Here is a 10,459-nt window from a genome sequence, read left to right as displayed (position 1 = left end):
GTATACCTATGTAACAAAACTGCACTTTCTGCACATGTATCCCAGAACTTAAAGCATAAAAAAAAAAAAAAAAAAAACCAGTGTGCATCAAAGTAGCTCTATACACTTTACAAAAAGATGCTTAATTAGAAATAAACAGAAAAATCCTGTAAATAAGAAGGGAATACCACTCTATTTCTTTCTTTCCCTGCTCTTGGTCTCAGTAGCCTTCCTTTATCTGATCAATGTCTACTATATACTAGGCATTTTGGAATGTGCTGGGTAGAAAAATGACAGCTTTCCCCCTCCCAAAAATCTTCTCGAAGAGCATGGTTTAGCAAGAGTGGTTGACATTTATCAAATAGTAACACATGTATGTGATGACAAAGAACGCTATGTTATAGAAAAGTAGACAATTTTAGGAGAGTGTGTAAAGGGAGATCTGGTCAAATGCAGGCAACAGGGAAAAGCTTGCACAATGTCCAAGCCAAGATGTAAAGGATTATTAGATGACAACCAGGATATTACGAGTGGGTGGGTGTAGGTAAAAGGGTTTGAGACAGAGGACCAGCATGTTTAAAGCCCCATATAAGAGGGACATGCAGAACTGGAAAAAGCAAAAAGAGGCAGTATGACTGGTGTCCAAACAGCAAGGGAAGAGCATCTAGAAAAGAGGAGGTTGAGGCCAGACAAGCCAGATAGTGCCTTGTCACCCTTGTTGAGGATTTTGGTCTTTTTCAAAGAGCACTGAGAAAACTATTACAGTGTTAAGATAAGGACTGATATAATTGGATTTATGTTTTTTACACAGATTGTTCTGACTGAAATGTAGAAATTGCATTGTAGGGTGGCAAGAGTAGATTCAGAACGGTTAGGAGAAATGGTCTCTTATAACTATGATGATGACAATAGTAGACAGTCAAGAACAATTTTGAAGGTAAATTGGCTGGGCGCGGTGGCTTACGCCTGTAATCCCAGCACTTTGGGAGGCCAAGGCAGGCAGATCACGAGGTCAAGAGATCGAGACCATCTGGCCAACATGGTGAAACCCTGTCTCTACTAAAAATACAAAAATTATCTGGGCATGGTGGCGCGTGCCTGTAGTCCCAGCTACTCGGGAGGCTGAGGCAGGAGAATCGCTTGAACCCAGGAGGCGGAGGTTGCAGCGAGCTGAGATCATGCCATTGCACTCCAGCCTGGTGACAGAGCAAGACTCCATTCCCCCACCGCAAAAAAAAAAAAAAAATTGACCCAGCAATGTCTTGGTAGTGGAAGGCTGAAGGCTGGTCATCTGGAAAAGGTACTGTATCAGTCCACCACACAGTTGTCTGGTATGAGAAAATATTTAGATATTTATTTAGAGTCTTGGAATATTTAGCTAGAGTTTTGGAGTTTTGTAGATTGCAGCAACAAAAAAATAAAGAAGCAAAGTTTCTGGAGTTTTGAAAACAAGTTATTAAAATTTAGATTATTGATTCTAAGTTGTACTTGGAAGGAGGTAAGTATGGAAGGTCAGAGGAACTAATGTATAAAACACAGAGTAATCAATGGCCTGGAAGTCTTGTGAAATTCAAGAAAGGTAACAGGGAGCTATCTGAGCAAGCACACTAACCAAGTGGGGATGGATTAACTTCATTCTGGTCAGTATCACTCATAACTCCAGCATCACCATCTCCCCAAGTCATGTTATTTGTCATGAGATTCCTGAGTAAGAACTGAGTAAGTACAAACATTTTACCACTCTTAACAAGTAACCAAAACTAATAACTAGGAATAGTGAAGCAGTATTTATAACAAAATACCAGCTGGAAGAAACCACAGCAATTATTTGGACCGATTTCCTCATATTACAGTTGAAGAACAAAATAGCAATCAAAATCCATCTTATGAAGAAATATGACTAGAATCTCAGTCTCCTGACTCCTAGTGCACCTGTCCAATGATTCATTTTCTTTGGTTTCTGGAACTAGCATAAAATTTATCTTTTGTAGAAATTCTGTCTCATTTCACTATATCGCATAAGGCATTTTTTTTTTTTTAAAGGCCCATCCTTCTCAGTGAGTGCTTTTCTATATGTACACCAGAGTGTTTTGGCTGTTCATTCAAAGTCAGAACATTTAAAACACATAGCACCATTACATTTCACCCTCCCACAAAAACTAATTTAATATTCAGAAATATATGAAGGCAAATGGCTAAAGGAGAAACTGGCAGTTTCCCTGGCATTTTTTGCAAAGATCCCTGGGTCTTCTTTCATGTTCTCTTCCACTTTTATAATTTCCTACATCATCTTCTCCAGAATAATATAAACCCTTGATCTTTCCTCAAGATGCCACCTTTGGCTTTATCTCCACAGAGATCTTTCCTTTACATGCTCGACATACAAAAGTGGCACCATTTTTTCAAGTTTTTATTATTTGGTGGTAATTTGTTTGGTTTGCTATTCATTTCTGTTCTTGTACCTTTTATTCCCATTTCCAAAACACTTATCAGTATCCATTCTACACCAGACAATTTGCTAGGCTCTAGGGTCTTAGAGGTGAACAAGACAAAATCTCTGCCTTTTTCACTCAGAGCTTAGTAGAGAAGATAGAAATGTAAGTAAAAACAAAACAAAACAAAACAAAACAAAAAGAAATTATTGGTCATCGTTGGAGGATGCTAGTGAACAACTTGTTATTATAAAAATTGGTAAAATTGAAACATGTATTTTGCTTGTTCATTATGAAAGGTATACTGAGTACCAAAACAGGAGACAAGTGCAAAACATTTTTTTTTCATAGACCTACCCCAGTGAATAAATGAAGAAGGAATGGTAGAGATAGGCAATTATCACACTGCAACCCCTAGCCACAGATCATGAACAGCTATTAAACATCACACAAAAAGAGAAAACAAGGCATTATGTACCAACTCCTGATGATGGAAGAATACACGAACGCCTGTGAAGCAGTCTTGCCAAAAAAAAAAAACCAAACCCAAATACGATCAAACTATAGAACTGCACTGTTTAATTGGTAGCTACTGGCAACATCTGGCTACTGAGTACTTCGAATGTAATAAGCCTGAATTGAGACGTGCTGTAAATGTACATTTTTTATATTGATTGCATGTTGAAATGACAATAAGAATTATACTGCAGTTGCATGACATACAACGATGAGAAGAAACAGGGTGAAAGGTACAGGGAAACTATACTATTTTAGAAACTTTCAGTGAATCTGTCATTACTCCCAAATAAAAAGTAATAAAAAGACCAATTAACCAAAGTAAGGTGTGGGTCTGATTTCAATTTTTATTTAAATCCAAACCAGAAAAAGTTTAAACAACATAATATGTATGAGAGAAATGGAAATTTGAATATGGACTGGATATTTGATATGATGAAATTATTGATATTTCAAAAGCATTATAGTAGCAAGGTGATTATCTTAAAAGAGTGAATCCTATCTTTTAACCTTTTGAAATATTAACAAATAAAATAACACATGCCTGATATTTGTTTTAAAATAATCTGGGAAGAGCTATAGAATAAATAAGATCTGATGTGATTTGATAATTGTTGATGTCTTGATGGGTACATGAGTTTTATTATAGCATTCTGTCTACTTTTGCATATGTTCAATATTTTTCATAATGAAAAGTTTTTTTTTATATAGTCAAAAGAGATGGACGATTTCTTAAACGGTATTATTAACACAGATGTGTTTGACATTTAAAATATAATGGCTTGAATTATTTGTAATTGACCCTTGGGTGAGAAGAGTAAAAAAGATTTCTATTCAACTTAATTTCAAACAAAATTAATTTTAAATTAGTCACTGGATTACTATGTGCTTAACATGTGCAAAGCACTAGGCTTAAAAATGTCCTACCCTATGTACATCGTTCTGCTTCTGAACCGCTGGAAAGTCGCCTCCAATAGGTGTCTGCCGGCTTAATTCATCATCTTTCAGCTGTAGCCACACCAGAAGTTCCTGTAGAGAAAGGTGCAGACGCTTCCACTGGTCAGAACTGGCTTCCAAATGGGACCTGAAAAAGAACAGCAGCATACTATGTCAGAATATCTAGAAGTATAATCGATGATTCTAGCAATTCCATTAAAAAAATACAGTAAACCTATTGTGAACTACAAAGCAGTCTTGAATAAAAATCTGGCTACTTACTTTTGAGAGCCATAAAACAGGGGATAGTTTGATGGCAATTTTGAGAAAAGGCAGTGTTTAGCCATATGTTTATTTCCACATGCAGAATGCTGAGACTTTTGGCATGGAATATGCACTGGAATCGATTGCTTTTCCATAGTGTTATAGTCAGTGATTCTTAATATTTCTGGTAGAAAAAACTGGATGCAGTGACTAATAAAAAACACTTCGTTTTCATGTGACTCATGCTAGTACTGGAATTCTTTCTGCCTTGAGAAATGGAAAGGTCTCTCCCCACATTTTGACTTTTCCATTTCTACACCCTAGGCAGCCTTTTCCATTGAGTTCTTCCATCTGGCGTCTGTTCCTTTCTGCTCCTCTTCCCAAATGCTTCTCCTTTTCCCCTACCTTTCTTTATTTGTGTGCACCTGGGATTTGTCTTCACCAAGTTTCAACATTTTCTGCTTTGTTTCCTTTGTGTAAAAAATACTAAGACAACAACTCACATGGAAGAGTAAAATCAGACATTTATCTGAAAGCTTCCCCCGAACATGAATAATTTAGGCAGGAGACTGAGTGCTTTACCGTCAACTGTATTTAGAACATGTTAATCCTTTGAAGCCATTTAAGAATACACAAATGAATGATCTATGCTATAAAATCCACATTTTACTTGAAGATGAGAAGCTAAATTAATAAAATAAATCATCATCCAGAAAACAAAGAGGAAACGCAGCATCTTAGCAAAGCTCTATCTTCAGGTAAATTAGAAATTATGCTGAATCACTCAGCTATTATCAGCAATTACTAATTAATTCATAATAATGCTACCTATAACATAAATATAATAAAGTCATTAATGCTGCAAAGATTGAAATATAAAGCAAAGCAACCAGGTAGAGCAACATTTCCCTTAGCCATTTGGTAACTTAGCTTGACATTTCAAATACAATTCTCCTTTTGGCCTTAGTCAAACAGAATCACTAAAGAATACTTATCTACTGAAATTAAATTGTTCCAAACTTTCTGAAGGATAATTTGACAATACATAAAAGTCTTTAAAATGTGCAAATACAATGACCCACAGGCTTAAATTCAAGGAATTTATACTAACAAAGAAATTGGAAAAAGATACAAAGATATAGGTGGAAAAATGTTATATATAGCATCATTTAAGATTGATAAAACAGAAACAACTTAAATATTCAATATGAGGGAATTGCTTGAGAAATGCAAAACCGCTACCTACTGATTGTTTTCAAATGCAATGAAACTTGTATATGCTTTAAATTTAGAAATTAATGAAACTTATACATGAATTTAATTAAGTAGCTCTTAATTTAAAAGGGAATTATTATATATATAATGGTGCATTCATACAGTAAAATCCTATGCAAGGTTCAATATGATGACATAGTCAAATATTTATGGATATGGAAAAGTCATCATGTCAGTTACTAAGTGAGAAAGGTTACAAAACAAATACATTTTTTGAATTTTTCTAAAATATTTGTGTATGTGTATGTATTTGTATGTACATGCTTGTCTATGAAAAAATTTTGTAATGACAACCAGGTTATCCCTCAGAGGTAGATTTACAGGTGATTTATTTCTTAATCTTTATACTTTTCCAAATTGTCAAGATTTGCTTTCTATAATTGCAATATAAACAATATGTTCAGAAAAAATGAAGGCATTTCCATCAAATAAGATAAATTGTTCAAGACTCTGAGGTATTATTTCCTAAGAAGTGAATCGTGAAATACCATAAATGTCGTGAATTGAATCTAATAGTGCATGCAGATTGCATGCAATTAGAGGTCAGTTCTTTTATGTTTCTGTACCATCCTTTCAGTTATCACTTTTCCATGATAAGCCTAAGCGACAATTCCCTATGCAAGATTTTAGCTGTTTAAAGGCATGTAATGTATAATGGTTAAATGAATTCCTTGGGGCGTCTGGAATTCAGTGTGGTCCCTTTGAGAGTGAAAGAGGCTGTCAAGCAGGACATTTTGAAAGGTAGGTGGAGAGAGGTAGGGCTCAGACATGGAAAAGCAGCAAAAGGTAGAAAAGACACTGATTAAACAAATATTTATTGACTGCCTCTAAGTCTCTAGGATGCATTGGGGAGCAGGGAGAGAGGAAGGGAAGAGAGAATATAACGATGCTTAATGTTTGGTCTCTGTATGCCTGGTAGAGGAAACAAAAAATCGTTGTGGCAGAGAGGTCTAGAGGAGGATATAGTGAAGGGCAGGCTGCCTATGTTGAGACCTCAAGCTGCGGCTTTGTTTACGTAAGGAAGTGCTAAAATTCCAGTTCTAGGTTAAATAGTGCTGACTAATTATTAGTGGGTCAATGAACCCCTTTGCGTCCCCTAAGCGAGAGCAAAATAACTGAGACCTTAGGAATTCAGTTCTCTGTCTCTTTCTTTTTTTTTTTTCTTTGAGACAGAGTCTTGATCTGTCACCCAGGCTGGAGTGCAATGGCACGATCTTGGTTCACTGCAACCTCCACCTCCCAGGTTCAAGCAATTCTCTCCTGCATCCGCCTCCCAAGTGGCTGGGATTACAGGCACCCACCACCACACCCAACTATTTTTTGGTATTTTTAGTAGAGATGGGTTTCGCCATGTTGGCCAGGCTGGTCTCGAACTCTTGACCTCAGGTGATCCACCTGCCTCAGCCTCCCAAAATGTTGGGATTAGAGGCATAAGCCACCGCACCCAGCCAGGAATTCAGTTCTAAAGGAACTAAGAGAAAACTTAATAGCGTGAAATAGGGGTTGTTGGAAGCCAGGGACAGAGGACAGTCAAGAGAGCTAATATAGCAGCAGAAGACGGACCTAGAACCTTAAAAGGTGAAAAGCTCTCACATATCTGGATAAGGGGCCATTCTTTAATTTTTTTCTAAGGTGTGGAGTTAGATAAAATTTCAGAATGTTTGATCATCTTAACTACATATCAGATTGCTTCATTTTTTCCCTCTCCTAAAGCTCAAGAGTGAAAGGAAAAATGTGCTGGGAGGACAAAAGCTGAAGCAAAAAACTTATAAAGCACAGAGAACACTGAGTAAGCATGGAAGAGGTGAAAGGCAGCCAGAGAATGAATTAAAACAGCATACACAAATGTGTTCAATCTAAAGCTCTGGGTCTCAATCTCTAGCGTGCATAGGAAACATTTGAGTAGCTTGTTTAAAATCGAGATTGCTAGGTGCCACCTCCAGACTTTCTATAATTCTATCAAGAATCTCTGCTCTTAACAAGGACCTTCACAATTTCACAGGTAAGCTCCAGAACCATTCTTTGATAAAGAATTTATTAAAGCATTTCTGATATGCCCCAAACATTACTTCTTGGTCTCCACAGGGCAAAGGTGGCATCTATCAGTGACTTGATTTTGAAGATCTAAATGTAAGGAACATTATGAGCTCAAAACATTTTCTTTGACCATGTTAAGCCCGTGAAATGTTATCAAGTCACATTTCCCAATAGATTTATTAAAACAAATGCCTCATGCCCTATTTTTATTTTCACGAGTGTATATACCAGATATTTCGAAATGATTAACCTATGTTTGCATGTGGAATATCTCCTCCTGAAAATGTTTCTTTGTATTTGTAATGACTTTTTTTTCTGGTTATATCATATATAGGCTGTTGGGGCTGGAAGGAACCTGAGAGATTATAGTTCAACCTTCTTGTTTTGCATATGTAGAAATCAAGATTGCAAAGGTATAAAACAGCTGCTGAAAAACATAACTTGAGCTGTCCTATTTAGATATGGGAAATGGAAATTACAAACCTTTGTGAGATGAGAAAATCCTTAAACCTTAGTGGTTTTAACCAAATGTTTTAGATCTCTGAGCAAAAAGGCTTGTTGCTGTTAAATTAAATTAAATTGGGCCTAAAGCTGCCTCTGTACATAGCAAACTGCAACCCAGCTTGGCATGTAAGCAATACGCAACTTAAGAGTACATTCTTGTAACAAATAGCTGAGTCTCAGCCAATCCCAGCAGTCAAGATTCAGCTAATCACAGGCTGTAAACTGATCAGCTCATGTCCATATAAGGCAAATGCCTATTTACACTATTCCCAAGTAAGCCAAATTCTAAGCTGTAACTAGTCAAGCTGTTTCTGTATGTCACTTCCTTTTTCTATCTATAAATACTGCCTGCCCACCTTGCTGGGTGGAGCTTTCTGAACTTCTAATTCTGAGTACTGTCTGATTCATGAATTGTTTTTTGCTCAAATAAACTCTGCAAAACCGAATTTGTCTAAAGTTTGTCTTTTAACATTGCTAATTGTCAAATATATTCTGTTTATTCCTACCCACTCAACAGAAAATAAAAGAGGTGTTTCAAAGGGGCATACTTAGCTTCTATCTATTTCTATTAATCTTTATTAGTGAAGACAAGAGCTTAGGGGTTACTACCATTTAACAAGGCAAGTGCTAATCTCTAAAAAGCTGATAGTTTCCACAGTTTGTAAGGTTTAGGTAAAACACAGAGCCTTTAGATGTGTTGGAGTATATTGCTTGGTCTTTAAGGAACTCCTCAGTGTCAGGACGCTAAGAATTATAGGGGCTGATAAAGTGATTGTTATTTCTCTAGACACAGATATTTCAACTGTGATTTGGTTAATGCCTAGTTTGAAATCCTTAATAAAACTTTACTCTGAAAGGCATGCATTCTTAAAGTGAAATGTGTTATATTGAATTCATTTTTCACTTTGACTTCCTTTATAAAACTAATGATATATCCCTATAAATCTTTAGTACCCTCATGTAATAAAATAGCACTTAAGCATGCATAAAGAAAAGGTAGGAATGCAGAAATGATAAAGAACCACAATACTGCCATAAAAACAGACACAAAGACCCATGGAAAAGACTAGATAACCCCAAAACGAATCCACACACCTACAGTTAACTCATTTTTGACAAAGGTGCCAAGAACATACAGTGGGGAAAAGACAGTCTCTACCACAAATGGTGCAGAAAAACTGAATACCCATATGCAGAATGAATCTAGACCCCTATCTCTCACCATATACAAAAATCAAATCAAAGTGGATTAAAGACTTAAATGTAAGACCTCAAACCATGAAACTACTACAAGAGAACATTGAGAAAAATCTCCAGGGTGTCATCAACAGATAAATAATTTGAACTTGTACTTCAGAAACAAAAAAATTAAAGAACCACAGAATTAAAATGGGAGCTATCTCTTTAAATAAAGAGAGAGAATTAATCCCAAAGAGAAGTCAACATTTTTTTTTCTAGACAGGTTTTTAACTCCAACATTCAAACATAATTAGCATTCTAAAAGTGAGAGAAAGAAGGTAAGAGATATTCAATGTCCAAGTTGCATTTTTCTCTCAAAGGTAGACCCCACCTCTTTTTGCCCTTTCTTTGTTCTCCATTATAAAAAGACACTAACTATTCTAACCTCTAATAGCAAGTACTCCCCAATAGATTTGTTGCTTCAACAGACTATATAATGTCAGTGTCCTTGCCTCTTAATGTTCAGAATTGTATAAATGTCAATATTTTATATAACATTTACAAATTTTTCTGCAAAATATAAAAATCTCACAGAACGTAAATTCTGCTGAAATTATGTTGACAACATATTATGTGATTTTCATAGTTAATAGTATATACAATGATCTGGAAAAATAATATAGTAGTAGACTAAATTGAACTCTTCATATATATTTTTTATATAAAAAATTGACTTCTCAAGTTATTAATATTTTAAAATTAAAAATGCAAGGATTGTAGATATGGAATTTTAGAATGAAAAACACTTTCTTTGACTAATTACCATCTTAATATTGGGTAATGTCATTAGTAACTGTGTGTGTATGTGTGTGTGTACATTTAAGTAAATAATTTTCTCTTTGTTTTTTGCCCACTTAAAGCAGTTAATGTTTCTGTTTCATTTGATGGAACTTAAATTATCGCTGACTACTTACTTTTCTTCCTTATACCTCTTGGCCAACATGTGATGTGATAATGCATGTGGAATGATAGTATATAATTTTCTTGAATTAACTTATGAGATAGGATTATACAATTTCGATTAAATTTCTTTTCTCTCAAAGACATCTTATTTACTTTATACAATGCCTTTTAGATTAATCAGTTCTATTTTAATTAAGAAAACCAAGGTAGAAAAATTAAACAATTTTTCCAGGTTCATAAAGTGTGATTGCAGAATTAAAAGAATAAAACTGTAGAACTGCAGGAGAACTGGAAGAGACTGTTCATGTTTCTGGTCAAACTCTTCATTTCAGTGAGGGAGAAAATTGAAGTCTGAAGCAGTTAAGTGACTTGAT

General features: G+C 35.4%; 1 protein-coding gene across 1 annotated transcript in view; it reads right to left on the bottom strand.

The window, feature by feature from the left end:
* Nucleotides 1–10,459, bottom strand: part of LOC105555622 (dystrophin) — a gene marked incomplete at its 3' end in the record, with an annotated part of 1,920,295 nt that overhangs the window by 165,947 nt on the left and 1,743,889 nt on the right. Inside the window, exon 57 of the mRNA XM_012002637.1 lies at nt 3,855–4,011. Within this exon, the coding sequence (XP_011858027.1) occupies nt 3,855–4,011 (157 nt within the window). The remainder of the gene's footprint in view (nt 1–3,854; nt 4,012–10,459) is intronic.

Source organism: Mandrillus leucophaeus, unplaced genomic scaffold (assembly GCF_000951045.1).
Source record: "Mandrillus leucophaeus isolate KB7577 unplaced genomic scaffold, Mleu.le_1.0 Scaffold692, whole genome shotgun sequence".
NCBI classification, from domain to species: domain Eukaryota; kingdom Metazoa; phylum Chordata; class Mammalia; order Primates; family Cercopithecidae; genus Mandrillus; species Mandrillus leucophaeus.
The sequence above is the reverse complement of the archived record's forward strand: the minus strand, read 5'-3'. Positions and strand labels throughout refer to the sequence as shown.